The sequence below is a fragment of the Atractosteus spatula genome, chromosome 4 (genome assembly GCF_055471065.1).
Source record: "Atractosteus spatula isolate fAtrSpa1 chromosome 4, fAtrSpa1.hap1, whole genome shotgun sequence".
Taxonomy (NCBI): domain Eukaryota; kingdom Metazoa; phylum Chordata; class Actinopteri; order Semionotiformes; family Lepisosteidae; genus Atractosteus; species Atractosteus spatula.
The window spans coordinates 65,489,992-65,510,082 of record NC_142709.1 but is presented as its reverse complement, the minus strand read 5'-3'; the positions used below and the strand labels follow the sequence as shown (position 1 = coordinate 65,510,082).

The 20,091-nt window shown below is 40.0% G+C and overlaps 1 protein-coding gene across 4 annotated transcripts in view; it reads right to left on the bottom strand.

Moving 5' to 3' along the window:
* Positions 1 to 19,409, bottom strand: part of LOC148836882 (arf-GAP with coiled-coil, ANK repeat and PH domain-containing protein 2-like) — a 70,086-nt gene extending 50,677 nt beyond the window's left edge. For all 4 annotated transcript variants that reach the window (XM_088912765.1, XM_088912763.1, XM_088912766.1 and 1 more), the window contains exon 1: positions 19,097 to 19,409. In XM_088912765.1, coding sequence (XP_088768891.1) covers positions 19,097 to 19,149 — 53 coding nt within the window. In that variant the 5' untranslated portion in view covers positions 19,150 to 19,409. The remainder of the gene's footprint in view (positions 1 to 19,096) is intronic.
* Positions 19,410 to 20,091: the final 682 nt, after the last annotated feature.

The following is a 20,091-nucleotide window of genomic DNA, read 5'->3' as shown; positions in this document are numbered from 1 at the left end:
CCCAAGCTTCTCTCCCTGTCTGTGTGTCTCATGGAGAGCAAGCTGGGGTATGCGAAAAGACAAATTCCTAATGCAAGAAATTGTATAGGGCTAATAAAGCAACATTATCATTATTATTATTGGACATTCTGCTTAAGTTGTAAGTACTTATTTATATTTTACGTTTACTGTGTCAGACCCATCAATGCTCTGCTTTACAACACAACCTCCCTAAACTTTTATTTTATGCAGCTCCGCTTAACAGCTTTAGAAATCCAAATTTAAGCAAATGAGACAAAGTCACTCAAGAGCCCAGACTGTGAAGCTGACAGTACTGTCAATGACAAGCAGCTAGACCCCAGCAAATTAAAAGGAAGGTTTGACAATATGAGGTCACTGATTTCCATGGAAACGCTGTACTTCTTAAATCAAGACTGACACGTTTAAGGTAGAAGCCTTAGAAGGAAAACAGGTCATGCATGCTGACAGGGAAACATCGTAAAAGTAACTCTTTTATCTAAAAGCACATACGTTATGAAATCCTTTACACCCTGCTTGTAATGAACTTCTGCAGCTACAGTATATTAAGCCCTGTCAGAGACGCAATGGGGCAGTTGACTTTTTAATCACAACACACCATTTCCAACCCTGTAACCTCGTTGTTTTCAAAATTACACCACCGTTACCTCCTACTGAAAGTTAAGTCTTAAGTGTGCAAATAAGTGATAAACTGCTTTGGGTCTTCTTATTTTTTTCCTGCAGTTAACTGGATATTACCAAGATTCCTGTAAGTGTTTATACTATATTATCCGGGACCAAAAGACAGATGAAATCCATCTATGTTGTTCTTAAGCTCACTAAAGCCACCCAAGTCCGAGTCTGGCAATGATGCACTTAATTTGATTACTGCAAGGTCACGATACTTTTGTTAAAAAAAATGCTGGATTAAACACTTCAAAATAATGTTTACTCCTGAGTAACTAAACATTAACATGTTTTGAGTGGTTTTCCCAGTGAAGCTGTACAGCACAGCATTTGCCCCTACGGACAGACAGTGACATACAGTAGATCTAAGTTGGAAACAGATTTAAGGGCTCTCTCTGTATGACCCCATCCCTTTTTCCATTCATGATATTACAGAGATCTGATCTTCTTCTGACTTACTGCTGTTGTCAACATAGTACCAGTCTCAATATTTAGAGGGAATATTTTAAAAAGTAGGCTGATACGTTATGCTATACCTACAATAGTAGCGACTGAGGATCACACATTCTCACCATCAGGAGATTTTGCAGGACACTTTATCTAGTTGATTTAATTTTCTATATGTATCCCATAACAACCATAACCTTGTGTGCACTCTGTAAGGAGTTATAATTAGATATTGCATATAAGTGCTGCAATTTGCGTTGCACAGTAACCATGACCCATCTTTATTCAACTTTATTCAATTGGACTATTCCTTGATAATTCACAGGACTGTCCCTGAAGTCTAAATCCAGTGCAGTAGGTACCACTGTGTACCAAGTTTCAGATATGCCCTTTCATCAATATCAGAGAAGATCACATGAATATTTCCAAACTTTTATGAAGAATCTAAAGAAGTGCAGGAAGCCATGCAACCTGTCAAGGGGAACACTCTGACACAACATCCCATAGGCAATTTCATGAGTCTTCATCCAGGGATTTAGATCTGAAAATCCCAAAAGAAAAAGTATAGTAATCACCATCATTTCAAGAGGGGTCCCACATCTCTGGTGCTAGTCCTCCAAATTATAACACATGGAGGACATTCAATATTTCTTTTCTTGAGGATAGTCAGCCTGAAGTATGTTTGATAGCAGGCCGAGAAGATGCAGAATCTCACAGGCGACTGTATCCAACACGACAGCAGAAGCAGGGCTCTCAGTCTGAGCACTGTACTGAAGGCACAGGCTCTCTCCAGGGGCTCTGGAGCACAGGCCCGCGCTCCTCCCCGTTTTCATTGGCAAGCCCTTTCACTTAGCGAGCTCCCTCCTCCCCCTTTGCTCATTATTCCAGCTGGAAAGACTCCAAGGTCGACAGTGAGGTAACGTCCTAGTTTTCGCTGGCCAGAAACCTTCCATTCTTTTCCTGTATCAGCACTTTCATAGCTCCCCAGCTCTAGGCCAAAGTAACACTGATGGGAAGAAAACATTATTCTTGGCCTAAGCAGGAGTCAAGAGAGAATGAGAAATGACTGGAGCTCTCGGAGACATCCAGCAGGGCTGTAGTAAGAGAGCCTCACAAGTGCCTTTACACACATGATAGCGACTCACACTTGACTACGCCAGACCATAACACGTTTCTCAGCAAACTGCATGCAACACGTTACTTCAAGTAAAAAACGATCAGCATGACCACTAACTATTGTGATATCACGTAGGGATCAGCTCAATTCATCCAACTCCTGTTGACAGCAGAAAAAAATATTAACACTTGCCTTTACAGACTAGCTTGTACTGTGATTATTTTAAATAAAGTTGATTCTGGAATGATCTTTTCAGGGGTAATATTGTGGTTTTGACAAGCAGGGTAACGTGCTGTAGATGAAAATTAGATGTGAAAATTAGCTACTTTGGATTTACATCTCACAACTGATTAGATTGTTCATGTTTCATTAAGTTCAGCACTACAATACAGAAAATACAAGAAAGAGACAGGCATAAAAAACTTTGATTTGTGGTTATCTTAATGCATTCAGATGTTAGTGATATCCTCACCACAATGATACGTAGCCAGTTTGGAATTGGCCAACTATATCGACAACAGAGATGGCGGTGGGACAGTCATCTTCGTTAATGCACATTCTTCTTTTGTCACCAATTGTATTGCCTCTCTGTCCCAGTACAGAAACGCCATGACATTGTTCAGCATCTCAGTCCCCGAAAACCAGGCATTAGTTTCAAAAGTGGGAAGAAAAAAAGATCCTTACCATTACCATTGCTTTCCACCATACGTTAGACTAATCAGAACTTGGAAACTTCACTAGAAACCTCCAGGCTTTTTGATAAGTGGTGACATCTTATGTAGAAAGCACATCTACAGTAGGCCCCCAACACCTTAAATTATTCTAAAAACTTAGATTTTGTCATCTTTCACAAAGTACAATGGATCATTTCAAATTTGTTACATACCACACACCTTCACACGCTAATTCAGTAACAAGTCAAGCACAGAAGAAAACACAACAGCCATTAGACAAGTAAACTATTAGTCCTTTGAAAGGCGCTGCGTCATATAACCACACAGCGTACGTGGCCTCCTGAAGACATTCTGTGCAAATGTTTTTTATAGTTTCTAATGAAAAGCACGTCGCAAAGCAAGCTTCAAACAATCTGAGCAAAGGAAAACCAGCAAAGCTGCAGGCTTTTATCCCTTCAGTTTCTTTGTACATATGTTTTTAAAAAGTTCTGTCTTTTCTATGACTCATTTCATGAGCCATGTGACATGATGAATGATGAAGGATGAAATCGGGAACTCTGCAGAGAAGCACAGAAATGCTGCCAAAAGCCATTTTGTAAAAGCCTGCTTTTAACAGTCTTAACAGTTACAGAATCGATGCCAAGATACTGTCTAAACTTTCCAGATGTCCATTTTCCCCAAACATTTCCTCATGTCTTAAGATATGTTAAATGTGTGTATATACAGTATAAGCAGATAGTGTAAAGTCATGAACATCATTTTGTTTACTGCTCAGACTACACAATGGAAGACTGCTCGCGAAAACATGTGGGGTGTTTGTGTTTTATGCAGTGTCAGGAAAATGATCAAATTTGGCTGGCACTTACATTTAAGAATGGGCTTTACCGTTAGCAAGACATAAAATCAAAATGTACAGTAGTTTAAGAAATGTTGCAGGTGAAAAAAAATGAGTTCAGAAAAAGAAAAGGATTCCCAAACTCTGGTGGTTTTCAAAATGTTACTGATAAAAACATGAATTTGTCTAGTACATGTCTAGACTTTCTTTTAGATCAATGGACTTGTAAGACACTGGATATTGTCCTTCGTGTAAAGGTGATTTTCACTGGTTCTGCTGAGCTGCAATTCTGTGAGTTGCGGTGGCAGCAAAAACCAGCATTAAAGCAGGAAACATCTGCCTTGAACTGAACGATAGAGAATGACAACTAAGGGGAACAAATCTCAATTTTGCAGATCAGTACTATGAAATACTCAGGGCCTTTTCTTGCCAATGCAGATAAATCTATACTCTGAAATCCCCAGAACCTATAAAAACAGAATGAAGATCTAACAGGGATGTGAAATAATTTATTACAGAGAGAATACTTATAAAATACTCTTTCATGTCAGGTCCCATTTTCCATCCAGTCGTGGAAAATGATATCTCAAAAACAAAATTCTCTTATTTCTAACACTATTTTAAAAATAGGGAGAAGAAATGTACTATATAAAGTTCAAAGCTTTTAAGACCACACACTGCAGCCTCAAAATAAGCTTATTAGAATGCATATTATAGGTTATCTACACTATCATTAGACTCTTTATGAATTAAAAGGTCACCAGGTCATCACTGTATTTGCAGCCTCTTCCAACTCATTTAAGAAATTATAATTAAAGATTCCTTTCCAGGCAGGGAAATAACCTGCACTTCATTTTTAAAATGAGAAATTTTAATTAAATGTACCTCAACACACTTCAAACAAATAACAGTTTATCATAAGAACAATCTACCTGCTTCAAAATGTAAAAAGAGATCCATAATTGAAGAATGGCATCATTGAAAATATATTAAGGAATGTACAATTTTCATGAGAGCCATGCAAAAAAATCCTATATCCATTTAAACATTCCCTCTTGTTTAAGAGATGCATTTCAATAATTTTAAGATCTTTCCATTCTTAAAAACACACACTGAAGGTAAAATGTGTGAGATCACATTCCAAATATCCTAATTAACAATTGATTTGTAAAACTGTTGTTACAGAGGGGAAGAAATTCATATCACAAAATTCTGAATTAACACCAATAGGGCAGGTGATCAGTCAAGCGTCACACTTTTCATATCCAGGCTCCCATTCCTTGCCAAAACATAACACAATACTGCTGCTGTACTGTAATTGAGCCTGGACATGAAACCAGGTACAGCACACTGAATGCAGACTCCTTCCTGAGGATAATGTAAGTCACAATGCAAGTCTGCCACTATCACTATCTGGACAGCCATGTGACTCACTCATCTACAAAATTAATAAAGTGCAGTTAAAGTATTCCTCTTTGTCCTGAAGGCCTGTGAACGCTAGTCCTCTTCTTTCCATTCTGCTGCGTGGTCAGCGCTAAGCACGAGAAACTGCAATGGAAGTGTCCTTCACTACAATCACAGAAAGTTCTGTCTGCCACGTGTGTGACTGATAAATCACGCCAAAGCTATGCAAGGGATGGGGGGAAAAAACAGACAAGAAAGAATCACACAAGTACAGCCAAGATTATTTTCCTATCAGGAAAATACTGCTGTGTAAAGTCCCAAAATGGACCGAAAACAGGCTTCTGTATTCTGGAATCTTCAGATAAGGAACACTGCAAAAAGAAGCTCACCTGTGACTGAGGTGGATAATCTATGATCAGGAAATATTTGCTCACATTTACTTTCTGTCATGTGCTATCGCAAGGTGCTCCTTAAATTTGTGTATGTCTTATCCAACTGCTGCAAGATGGCTTTTCTTTTACTCACAGTCCTACATGAAAGCAACATGAGCAAGTCTACAACATGCATTGCCATCAAATGTATTCATATCATGATAAGATGTAAGTGAATGTTAGCTTAAACAAATAAAGTTTTCATTTGTTATCACAAATATGAGACAAAATGTAATACAGTATTTTATATCACTAAAACAAATCTGTCCAAGACAAATACATTTTCTTCTAAATATAAGGTGTAAAAATTGTCCACACCCCAGTTATCAACATTTGCTGATCTGCCTCTGGCTTTGATTACACTAGAGCAGGTAACTCCTATTGTGTTTATAATAAGTTCAGGCTCTTCTCAGTAGGGATTTCTGACCATTCATTCATGCAAAACATCACCAATTTCTAAATTCAAATGATGCAAGGTGACTTTGTAAACTTTTATATAGTCTATAAAACACGTTGAGTTTGATAGGTCTGGAGATTCTGATGGCCAATCAGGGATTTTGATTTTAATAATAATAATAATAATAATAATTGCTTACACTTATATAGCGCTTTTCTGGACACTCCACTCAAAGCGCTTTACAGGTAATGGGGTCTCCCCTCCACCACCACCAGTGTGTAGTCCCCACCTGGATGATGCGACAGCAGCCATAGTGCGCCAGAACTCTCACCACACATCAGCTATCAGTGGGGAGGAGAGCAAAGAGTAATGAAGCCAATTTATAGATGGGGATTATTAGGAGGCCATGATTGGTAAGGGCCAATGGGAAATTTGGCCAGGATGCCGGGGTTACACCCCTACTCTTTTCGAGAAAATGCCCTGGGATTTTTAATGACCACAGAGAGTCAGGACCTCGGTTTTACGTCTCATCCGAAGGACGGCACCTGTTTACAGTATAGTGTCCCCATCAATATACTGGGGCATTAGGACCCACATGAACCTCAGGGTGAGCGCCCCCTGCTGGCCCCACTAACACCTCTTCCAGCAGCAACCTTAGTTTTTCCCGTCTCCCATCCAGGTACTGACCAGGTTCACACCTGCTGAGCTTCAGTGGGCTGCCAGTTGTGAGTTGCAGGGTGATATGGCTGCTGCAGTCATATTTTATGCTCACCTTAACATTTGACAGTCATTTTGAATGGGGGATGCAAAACAGCCCTCTCAGAATAGATCCATTTCTATTCTTCGCAGAAATTATGACATTCTTTTTAACAAAAACCTCACCTTTCTGTATCAATCATACTACTGGTGAAACTGCCCAAACACTCCACTTGTGTTTCCAGTGATTACATGTAGTACTATTTCACTAGGGAGTCACTCTGTTGCCATTTGGCAAATTTGGATGCTTTAATCTATGTTGCCAAGAAACTCTGCCACATACCCCAGATGTGTGGGGTCAACCTCGAATTGTAGTCATGAACATGGAATTTGGAACTTGAAAACAGTTTAGTGAAGATTTCAAATTGCTGCCTTTGGGTGAGACTTAGCCTCCCATGTTATTTTGGTGACACCACATTAGGGTAAATCTTTTGTTACATCCTTGCTGAAGCTGGAATGACTTAAAGACTTGTTATAGCCTTCAATAGAGTTGCCAAAGTTGATAATCTTCTTCCTTAGATCTTGGAATAATATCCGACTTTCTCCCGACGGGATCTTAAGTCGTTAGCACCTCTACTGCACAGTGCTTATTAAGGATTACAGGATTAGACTCACATCTTTTATTTTCACTTTATTTCCAGGATATGAATTCTAAAATGTTTGCAGTTTTAACATTTATGTTAGTGATAGATTCAGTTCTCCTTTTCATACATATCTGTCACTTCCTGTAAATGTTGAAAAACCCTGGCACACACCTAGTTTTCTTTTCTAAATCAACTTTCATCCACAGGTCATTGGCATTATGAAAAAATAAGCTAAGATCACTTTATTGGCCATATACATTTTCTTGCATTAGAAATTTGTCTTTTTGCATTCCCCAGCTTGCTCTCCATGAGACACACAGACAGGGAGAGAAGCTTGAGGTCAGAGCGCAGGGTCAGCCATTTATACGGCGGCCCGGGAGCAGTTTGGGGTTAAGGGCCTTGCTCAGGAGCCCGAAGGAGTAGGATTCCTCTGCCGGCCACGGGATACGAACCGGCAACCTTCCAGCCACAGATGCAGATCCTGAACCACAGAGCCACCGCATGCCCCATTTACAGGTGTCCGTATTATATAGATGTGTGTGTGAAACTTCAAAAAATCGCCTCCCAGATCTGACCAAAGAACACAGCATTAAGGCCAATATCTCTCAAAGCACAATACAGGCCAACAGAATCCACTCCCCTTTGCATCAACGAAAGACAACAGTATTATCAGCACTAGTTTCCCCAATTGTACATTTACCTATTTAGCAGATCATCAGTACATTCAATTACATTTTGCATCCCTGTGTATTTCTGCTTATAGCTTAGTGTTCCCAGAGACAAATAAATGCAATAAATCAGTTGAATTCTGAAGTGGGTCTGATTCAGTCTGCAACCGATATCCTTGTTAAGTACAGATGAACTTCTCTGCTAACTCAGCATGTAACAAAAGAAACATTTTAAATGAAACATTTTAACATGTATTAGTGTTTTCCATAATATTGGCTAAACTGAAAAAAAGCATTCAACTTAAGATATTTTTTTACATGTTTGGACAGAAAATGCAGGTGTGACCAATTACACAACTTTCCTGTGTCTATCATATGGGCTTACGGTTTGTATGATTGAAAAGAGTGAAAAACAGAAACGCTACAGCCTAACACAAAGTTTGCTTTACCCAGCTACCAGAGCCATCCACATCACAAGATCTAAGTCCATCCAGGAGTCCCAGATATTTGATACACCCCTAGAAGCTTTCAAGGACTGACTGCTTTGCCCAGAATCAAACCACAGGGCGCAGTACTCTGCTCATTCTGAACAGCTTGGATTTCGTCTGCCTCAGAATTCTGGAGGGAAACCCAAACAGAAGAATGAAATTCCCTCTTCTCAAAGACAAAATGGTTGATGTTTCCCAGAGACCCGAGCTCAAGTCGCAACGAGCAAAAAAACTTGAGGGCCTGTTGTGACAGGACCTCCCAGCTCCCTCTCTTACAGAGTAGACAATGTAGGAGATAATTATAATGTCCAAGTCCAAGCAGGAGGTAGAGAGAACCTACAGAACCTGGAGAAAAGCCATGGGACTGTGAGGCAAACACGCAAACTCCACAACGGAATCAAAGGTTCCCGATGTGGAATCAAACTCCAGATCTTGGAGCCATGAAGCAACAGCACTAACTGTCATGACGCCATGCTGCCCGTGGTCGTGCATTAAACAGTGTGAATTACGACTGACAATCTCGTTTTCTCTCATTCGGCCTCCAAAATACTTCTGATTGTTTGCAGTCTGCAAACATTAAAAACAAGTAATAGGTTTATTCCATGCTGAAAAAAAGGGAAGAAAGAAAACACAACGTTTCAGCAGTGTGCGACACACCTGAAGAAGGCTCCACGGCCGAAACGTTGTTTTCTTTCTCCTCTTTTTTTTCAGCATGGAATAAATCTATTACTTGTTCCTTTGCAGCCTACGCATGCTGAAGCAGCTACCCACCTGAAACATTAAAAACACCAGCTTTCCGCATTTCTTAAATAGAGTGTTCGCCAGTGCAGGAATAAGGGACACATCTATGTATATTCATCTTAATGCAGGAGGTGAAGGGCTCAGTCTTGGAGCCACTGCAGGCCAGCCTGCAAGCATGTGGATCTGCTGCTGGAGGCACCCAAACCGCACTTTAATTTAATCCTGATGAATTAGCCTGCTCCTTTATGACCAATGCAGATCACCACAGCCTGGCTCAGGAACCGAAAAGGTCTCTCATGCATTTATTTATATGCCAAGTACTTATTATGAGAAGAAGTATAAAATAAAAAGTCACATCCATGTAATAAATACTGGTCCCCTCCTTACATGTTGTATAGGAAGAAAGATACAACTGGCAACCATACAAGGGATAATCTTATCAAGACCCTCCTGTAGCAACAACGGCACATTTCTTATCAAAAGGATAAAGGGCTTCACTCACACAACAGCAGTGTGCGGATGTCTCCCAACTGTGGCAGACAGTTGTTTTTGTGGGGGAGGGGGTACAATTGAAATACTGCATGTTGTTTCTTAAAGCGTGGCAGTTCAAAAGCAATCAGGCAAAATGTGTTGACTTTTGAACCACATGTGATTAACTCAGATGCCTTGTGAAACCTGGATCAATGGGGATCGAGAGCTCCTGGCAGGATCAGCAGAAAAAGCAGAAATCGTTCACATTCAGCGCTTGCTATCCTCGCACCAGCACTAAATTCAAACACCTCTTTATTAACTAGGCAACAAGGGCCAGGACTAACAATCTTCAAAAGAAGCCTGGAGATAAATCAATTATTCAACAGTACTTACTTAGCGACATTTGGACAAGCTCACTCTGAGGGGATGTTTTACAGGTCTTTTGGGAAAGTTTGCAAGTCACCAGCACATGGAATGACTTTCCAAGGAGCCACCCTCATGAAGCGAGGACTTCCTGAGCACTGCTGAAGCACAGGCTATAATTAGAAGTGCCATTCACACAGCACAGCCCTCAATGGTGGGTGTGTAAGCGCTCAGCAGGCAGGCAGGCATCAGCAGTAGGATGGTGAGTCACATCAGTGCAGCACGACCCACCCTCTTTGACTAATGCAGCTGTCAGGTGGGAAATGTGAAGCTCAAGAACAAAAGCATTGTGTTACACGTCACGCGTGTAGACAAAGCTAACCTGTGCAGTGCAACTTAAAAGCAATTTCCTTAACGTTAATGAACTGGCACCACTCCTTAAGGTAAACAAAATATGCCATTTTGTTCTCTTTTTAACACGTTGTGGCAGGCCTGATATAACATCATGAAGCACTGTATTGGCTTTCTCTCGCCAGACTGCATCATCCTGGGTGTCAAACTCCAAACAACGATTAAATAAACCGCACACAGCAGGTCTCCATGAGATTTCATTTTGACGCTTCATATCACTGACGTTGACATGACCACATTAGCAGCGGGCTGGCCCAGGGCTACTACCATTCCCTCTCAAACGCAGTTAAGGCCGAGAACTCTGTTCAGCTCTCTGAGAAAATAGGCTGTAACTGTTACAGCATGGCGAGCAGATGGAGAAAGCCGCGTCTTGCTGACAGGCTGAAGAATCCAAAAGTTTGATCCCAGTGAAAGCTCATGGGAGCAGACGGAGACAGCCGAAGCAGGTTGGAGAACACAGGCTGATGGGGCATGCCAAAAGGACAGGCATTAGCAGATCTGTAATTGAAGGCAAGCAGAGCTATCAGGGCTGATTCTGGCAGGGTTACCAGACAGGGGGCTTGAATTCCCTACCGCTGGTCCGGTGCTTGGCTGGACAGACTGGGTGCCGACAGGCTGAGCACGTTCAAAACAGACAGATATATACTGGGGCAGGATTCAGGCTGGGTGTTCTTCTAGAAGTGGGCCATTTATACTGATTTTTAATGACTCGTCCGAAGGACGGCACCTGTTTACAGTATAGTGTCCCCGTCACTATACTGGGGCATTAGGACCCACATGGACCGCAGGGTGAGCGCCCCCTGCTGGCCCCACTAACACCTCTTCCAGCAGCAACCTTAGTTTTTCCCAGTAGGTCTCCCATCCAGGTACTGACCAGGCTCACACCTGCTGAGCTTCAGTGGGCTGCCAGTTGTGAGTTGTAGGGTGATATGGCTGCTGGATGTTTTCCAGAAAACAGATGTTTTCTTCTTATTAAACACAATGTATGGTACAGAATTCCATCAGTGCTTGCCTCATGATCACAGGCTTACTACAACAAGACTTGTAAGTATTAGGTGAAATCACTCACTACCACACTGGGGCAGTGCTGTGGAGCAGTGGCCAGGGTTCTGGACCTGTAACTGGAAGGCTGTAGGTTCAAATCTCAGGTAAGACACTGCTGTTTTACCCTTGAGGAAGGTACTTCACTCAGATTCCTACATTAAAATACCTGGCTGTACAAATCAAAGTTGCACTTAATAAAAGCATCAGTCTCCTAAAGTAGCGGTTAGCAGTACTCGTTCTTTTCGGTCTTAAAGATTTAAGGATATAAGCTGGGATTCTCCATCTAGTATATCTTGCCAATACTGATGCATTTCTTGATGTCAACATAGTGGATAAAACTGATGGAAAACCCAATTATATTGAACATCCCCCCCAAAAAAATCCCTTAATCTTACACGATAATATAGGTGTGTGCACTTCATAATAAGGTTTTCTTATGCCAAAAAAGGTTCTACCAGTGATTCACTGTAGTTGTTAAAAGTTTGTCTTATTTTAAAGCCCAATTTCTACTTATAATACAAAGGATTTGAAGACTGAATTTAGGCCAGCTACTCCCCTGGTGCCATGCAGTAGGAAGACAGAATGTAATGTTCAGCCTGTACTTCTCTCCCACTGGTACTACACTGCAGTCTGTCCATGTACTTTAACAACTAGTATACTAATCTTCACAACTAGGGAAAAAACAGCTTTATAGAGTAACTTGTGCACTCTATTTTGGAAAGATTAACTTTTGGTATTGATAAAAATCAAATAAATGTTCCCTTCTGAAACACTGATCATATTCTGTAGTCCAAGAAGGAAGAAATTTCCCCCCCGGCTATGTTTACAACACAACTACAGAACCCTTGTTTTCTGCTTCATACCCTACAACTATAAATTTAAATCAGCCTTCCCCATGTATGACCTGTGAGATGTTAACTAACTAAGAACTTAAAGTGAAAGTGAAAATAAAGTGAAAACATAGAGCAACCTAACAAAACTTAAGTAAGGATGCAAACTTCTACAGTGCTATATAGAGTACAATCATACATTACAATCTTAAATACTCTGGAAATCAGAGTCAAACAGACATACACTGTGCTGCTGGCGAAGTGAGAAAAATCGTAATGCTTACTATGGAGAATGGAAAAAAAACACGAAAATTAGGAATAAATCCTGGAAATCGATGCTCAGGATCGCAATACTGTATATATGAGAGACACCAAAGAGAGAACATGGCATGATTACTCCAGAACTTGGTATTTCACACCATATACCCAACAGTTTTATTACTTTACTTGGCTGACATGTTTTGACACCCTACTTTTGTACTCATTTGTACAGCTAGGCATCTTACTGAAGCATACGGGGTGTCTTGCCTTGCGGAAGGGTACGACTGCTGCACCCCAACTGGGATTTGAACACGTCAGACGTCCAGAGCCCTAAGCACCATGCGATGCAAAGCCTTTTCTGTACTGAAGACACAAGAAAGTGTCACTACAACTTGTCTGTGAAACAGCTGTAGCATTTGCAGGGACTATGTGCATTTCAACAGAATAAAACACAAACATCAGCGTTCCTTTACTTATTAAAAGGCAAATAAATACAACTCATCTCTCCATGTGGAGCCAAAGCAGTCAGATCTGCAGTGCAGTGCTGGTTTGGTCTCATCAATGCAGTTCAGAAGGGAAGGCGAGATAAAACTGCCGTCTCGGTCTTTCAAGCAAAGTAACCAGCTTTAGAAGAGAAATCAGAACTGTGGCAATACAGTCAGCACGACTATGCGCACAGAATACATGAAACACAAAGACTCTTTTCCCTAACAGCATTAGGGTCATAAATAATGCCTGACTAATATCATCTGCAGACTTGGGATGCAAGCAAAGGACAGCTTTTATTTGCCTTACAGTGAATGCAGTTCAAAGGTAAACAAGACATGCACAACACCAATTAATCTCCCTTCACCCAGATAGAGCTTATTAGGAGTAAATGGTAAAACACATTAAAAAATAAAAAGGACTGAGTCAGCTTGCCAAGGTACTTTATTAGTGCACAGTTGGGCCTAAAATCCCATGTGTCAGACTGTAAAGCTCCTTGGGCAGAAATGAGTTGAATTCAGAAAAGATTTTTGGTTTCAGCTGTGACATTCTGCCTTACTTAATGGTCTAAACCAATCCAGTCCAGCATATTGTTTCACTCAGTTTTACCTAAACTAGAGGTAAAACTAAAAAACAAAAGCAAAAAATATCCCAGGAGAATAACTACCAAAGTCTTTCAAGATTCCAGTAACATTTTCATTTTTGTTCTCTCAAGTATGAAGAGGAAGTGCAATCAGTCGTTTCATTTAGAGACTTGAACAAGTCTTATAGCCTGGAGGGCTATAACTCAGATCGTACCTGCATTGTATACACAGTTGTGTCTGGAATACCTAGTAGAAATGCATGACTTGCTGTAGCGCTGTCAGAACTGTCTGAGAGACCTTTTATTTGGGTCCTATTTTTCCTTGCAAGACTGGCTGTTATCATTAAAAGCAAATGTGTGCAGCTGAAGGTTTAAAGTGCAGTTCTGGTTTTTTTGCTTTCCAGAATAAAAACAAGAAAGTGTCTAAGAGGTCAGCTGTACCTTCTTGATCTTTCAAATGGCAAACAAGGGGTAGCAATAAAAGGCCAGGCTGGATGAAAAGTTGGCTGTTCCAAGCAGCTGGGTAAAAATATGAAAAACAACTGGTGGTGGCAGATGAAACCCATTTACAAACGTAAAAAAGGGCTATGCTTAAGGCATAATTAATATCACTCTTAAGTTTTTTCTAGAATGTGACTTTTTAATAAAAACATAAATGCAAACACTGCCAGGCACACCAATTCCATCAGAAAACACCCTTTTACCAAGCAGAATAATGTCGGCACATTTCAACATTATTTTTAGCTAAGATTTTTAGCTTTGCTTTCATTTTCAGCTTAAGTCAAACCCATTAAGAGTCCTATTCAGATCCTCTTTTTGGAGTGTTTCACACACAGAAACTGGTAGATACAGCGAGAGCAACTGGCAGGATGCAGCAGGGTTGATGCACAAATGAAACCAGATGTCAGGAATAGTGTTATTCCACACTGGTCTTTAACCTTGTTTTCAGCTGATCCTGTGAAATAGTTCCACACAATACTGCCAAATTAAACACAGCATTAAAAATGAAGGAGATGCAGGCGTGCGTGGTGCTTCCAGAGTACCTTCAGCTCCCTGATGGGCTACTGGTCACCCCAGGACCATGCTGCTGGTGAAAACAGAAGGACATGAGGCCAAGGATCTGACAGAGAACCGAACAGCAGGAGGGCAGGGCAAGGCCTGCAGAAGACAACACAGTGTGTGCTTTAGGCACAGTACAATAAGAGTCCTAGCGAAGCTTGCTAAACACAGAATAATGAAACACGGACTGCTACTCAAATTGAACGACGTGATAACATTTTCGTTTGTCAATTAAAAAAAATGTACGGAAACTTTCAAAAGAAATGCTATAGTTTTCAAGAGACTGTAGCCTTTTAAACTGCGATAGATGTTCAGTTAGGCTCGGCACTTTTGATGAACCCTAATGCAAGAGAGAGTGCTGTCACTTTTGACTTCACTCAACTAGTGAACAATACTTAAGGATCAAAACTACTTAAGAGCACGTGGCCATTTTGGCAAAAAGGAAAGGAACTCCCAAGACACACTGGACTAGTTATTTAAATCAGGGCATATTGAGTTACAGTGCAATAAATAGTATTTTCAACGCTGAATGTCATTCTCATAACTATAAAAAGCACAAGGCTTCAAGTGACTTTTAGACCCTAGTTAAGTGTGCGGGATCTTATAACCTCTATGTGTACTTGACACACATTTGGATGTCTACACCTACTTTACATCTGGGGATGTCTGCATTATTTTCACATAGATCATACAAACAAATTACCATATTCATTATACATGATGTGATTTTTATCTTGTCTTTGCGCTGTATATATATTGTCAGGGTGTATGCTGTCTACCTTAATCATATTCAAATGATGAATTATGTAATTTTATAGATATAATACTTTTCTGAATGTAAAACAGACAACCAATTTGTGGCACAAAGGCATAATCAGGGGCATAATGTTTCGTGATCATGTATTTACTGGAAAAAGGCTGTTGTGGTAAAATAATGATTTCTGAGTGGGTGCTGTTATCAATTTCAAAACCAATAAAAGACATAAAAGTGGATATGGATAACATTTTATATAATAAGATTTGCTCAAATCTTACTACGTTTTCTCGCCGTGTACATTGTCTTAATTAATTGATTTGTTTTGCTCTACAAACTTTGTGTGTCAGGCATTTTTCTTTGAGGCTTTGGAACAAGACACAAAATCTAAACATCCCTGAAACTTTAAGAAAGGCCAATGGCTCAACATTTTCAGGATAAGAATCATTTGGAACCGACGGATACAGAAACTGCCATAATGCAGTGAAATGTATATCCCCTGCTTTCCATAATTGTAAAATTTCAAGACACAGATGGAAAGACTCAGTAACCAAATACACGCATGTTCTTAAGAAACCTAAAAGAATTTCTTAACCATTGGTAGCATACTGCCAAGACCCCACTGAAGCAGAAATGCTCAGTCACTTCAGAAACATCATGTACATACAGTATGCACTGTGTCACATTAGTATAGAAAGTAAGTACTGTATTACAGAACAAGGTTAAAGCCCATATGTGTATAGGAACTTTTGTTCATTCTAGGATTTGGAAGGTTAAACCACTTCACCTTGTCAAAAATCATCACATATTATATTCTGATCTCTTGCATCTCTAAGTTATAAACCATTTCCATTATTGCATATCATAAGAACAACCACTTTAGGATTTCCTCAAAGCCAGGTATATTTGAATTTCTAAGCAATATGCATCATTCGGGCACACAATCTCAAAAGATTTCCAAAAAAAAACTATAACAAAATATAACAAGATATGAAATGTTCCTGTTTCTTTTTTTGAAAAATGGAAGCTTCTTTCTCAAACAAATGCCCTTTTAATACCTGCATTCCTGAAGACTTAATGGAAAATGGAATCCTTAGCATGACATAAAACTCATTAGAATGGTCTCTTGATTACCAGGTGTGTCCAACTGGAACTTTCAATTGTTTTAAGCACATTCCTTAAGGAAGTGTTCACAGAAAGCCATCTCTCAATTTTTCCTGTTCTTAACTTTCCAACATCTGTTCCTGATTGCGCTGCAGGGATGCTGGGCTTCAAAAGGGGCCCCTTCAATTCAGACCAAAGAAGGCCAAAGCTTAATTCAGAAAGAAGAAGAAGAAATACACACTTCCTGCTGCTCTGGCTGAAGTTTCACAAGCACACAAACCAAGAGCTGGTAGATCCTTACTAATTGTTTTAAGAGCACACTCTCTCCTCTTTCATTTTGCTAGAGCAAAAATGTTATAAACTCTCCCACAGAATCCTGTATGAAGTGCAGTATTGTGATGATGATGCCCACTGTAGTACCAATTTTCATTTCATATGTGTCTCACAAAGGTTTTCTGTTGGGACTACAGTTAGTTATTTACGTTAATTAATACTGTCACATGATCATAAGCCAAAAAGGTAAAATACTGCCAGGGTTAGAAGGACCAGCTATCAAATATGACAAAAATGACATTGGTGCCATTTTTCAAAGGTAGATCAAAGGGACTCTACATTCTAGCCTTTACAGTGTGTGCATTATTGTTGTGTTTTTATATTGTTATTGTCTTGTGCTCATATAAGTGACTTATTTCACAGACTTGATCATATATACTGTATATATAGCAATAGCAATAAAAAAACATCTCAGAACAAAAGTGTCCTTAAGCAACACTAGTTACTGAACCTTCTTCATCTTTCTCTTCTTGTAAATCAACTGCTCTGTTCTTCCAACACTTAAAGGTCATCTTCCCTCAAAATGTAACAGTCGATTAATAGGCATCTGGGACCTATTGAAATACTCTGCAAACCAGAACACTTATGCATGGGGGCAAACATGCCAGACTGATAATTTAATTACCCCTGTTTTGTGTTTGGATTTAGAAGTAATTTTTCTGTGCCCCAAACCACAACATTTGAAACTGCCAAGTCAGACTGAAGATCTATAAAAACTCTTCTTTTTCGGGTCTGTGCGGTTCATGGCACACTCTATAGTTCCTCTTGATGAGACGTCCACTGTGGGCAGTCAGGAAAATTAACCAAACGGACTGACATTGGAAAAAGCTGACAGGAATACCAGCTGTTTCTCGGTCATTTTGGCTAAGATCTTCAACCTAAGGAGAGCTGTGAATAAAGTCCAACTAAGTCTGTGATGAGGAACTGGTCAATACTACGGCCTTTAAACAGATATGAATGGTTATTTTTCACTCAGGTTGAAACCCTCCAGTATTCTTTACAAAGCTCCTAGTTTAACATGCTCCTAAACAATGGATATTTAATTCTTGACAGCCACAGAGAAAGAAATGTATTCTGTTCTTTACTGTATTATGCCATTTCCATTAACATTAATCACAAACCTAGAGAAAGGTAGTAAACTACCTCTTCATGTTTTTATCCCACCAAAGAAAATTGGTAATTCTATAAAAACACAAGCAATATGCAAGATTTTAGGTGCTCATACTGAAAGGTTATGCACATCCATGTCTAGTTTATCAGTTAGGCTCAGGGGTGCCGACAGAACAAAAAGAATTTGTCCTCAGCTGCGGTGGCAAAATGATATAACCTTTTACTGTATTCCCCCAAAACTGCCCCCTGTTCCTCCGATTTCGGAAGCTAGCTCAGGCGTAGACACGTTGCAAAAGCTGTAGCCCGAATTAGGAAACTCGGTAATACGGTAGGCATAGCGTTTCAACAGCTGGTAACAGGGTGGAGATTAGAATCTGGGAATTTGAACAATTTGCAGGAAACCGTTTTCGGATTGGACCTGTAACGAGGCTGTCTTGCATATATTGACAGTGTAAATAACGTGTTTAAAAAGACAATTTAAGACCCGTTAGAGCCTAACGCAAACCGACTTTAATTCTCCTCAAGACACAGCTTTGCACTGGCGGGACACGTATTTTAGTTAGGCCATATGTGAAACTATCGTAGCTATATTAGACCGGACAATGTAAAAGGGTGTTGGTGAATACAGGTTTAGCCCTTAAAGTCTCCCAGTGTATAAACACGACAGGGTCTGTCGACCTGTTCAAGGTTTTAACAAGGACCGTGGTTTACGCTTAAGGTCGAACACAACTTCATCTTTACTGTAAAACTGTAAACACCTGGAAATACAATAACGTAGGTAACAACCACTGTCAAATGACTCTTCAGGTAGAGTATTATGGAGTTTAAAGAGAAGGGATTTAAAAAAAAACAACACAATTTACGCGATCATGTGCCGATGACCTGCACATCTACATGCATTATTCAAGTTTATTGTGCACACTACATGCTCCTTGAGTGAACCGTACCTAGACCCGCTGTATCGCGATTTCAAGTGTGAGCTAAAACGAATGTACGAAGAAAATATTCATGCCTTGTTGCTACAATAAAAGCTTTCACAGGATAACAAAGTGCGGGCCTACCTGAATCTGGGAGAGTCTTTCAGACATTCCTCGAAATCCACAGTCATCTTCATCTTCTTTAAGATTAATTAAGGTAGAAAAAACAACAGCTGCTTTTTTTTTTTGCCTCGTCCTAACCTAAATGAACACTGCTTATCTTCTTTTTTAAAAAAAAAAAAGAAGTACAGTTCACGTTTAAAGAAACAAGAACGATCAACACTAGCAAACTAAAGGTAAGAAAATAAGTAATACCCCCCAAAAACTGTGCCCACTCATTGCAACAACCTCCAGGAACGTAGTCTCTCACTGGCTACTACAACCTTCAACATAGCCTAAATCAGCTCCCCGTAGCTTCCCAGATCCCAGCCATGGAGACGGGTTGAATGCTAGACTCCCCAACCAACCACAGCGCTCTCCTGACACTGAAGAGGCTGGACTTCTCCCCGTTTCCTGTGAGGAGATGGACATTGCTGCTTATACCGAACACCACAATAGCACAGTGTGTGTACTCCCCCCCCCAGCTGTGCATGAGGAAACTGAAAATAAAAGTCAAGAGTCTATTGTATTTTTTTAGCCTAAGTTTAGTATTATTACATTAAATACGGCACCATCCCTCCTTGTCACAAGTATGAATTTAAGCTTTGTGCACAGGTACTGTGCTAGCTTTTTTGTATCCAAATATTATTTTACGTTTGCTGACACAAAATCCAACACCCATACTACAACACTTGTGGTTTCCCCAGTATTGGTATATGAAGTGACTATAATTGCAAATCAGGTTGCAAAGTAAGAAATGCCTGAAGTTATCTGCAGTGAGAAAATAGTGAATATTTTGCAAGGAACCTGTCGATTGTCGACGAAATGGAGTTTCCTATGGGGTTGATGACTTGCAAGATTACTTGCATATCAAATGGCGCTGCTTGTAAATGTTTTGTAAAAAAAACTGTTTCTAACAACCATCAATTAAGTTGATACATTTTCAAAGCTAACTAATATTTCCATTAAAACTGACTTAT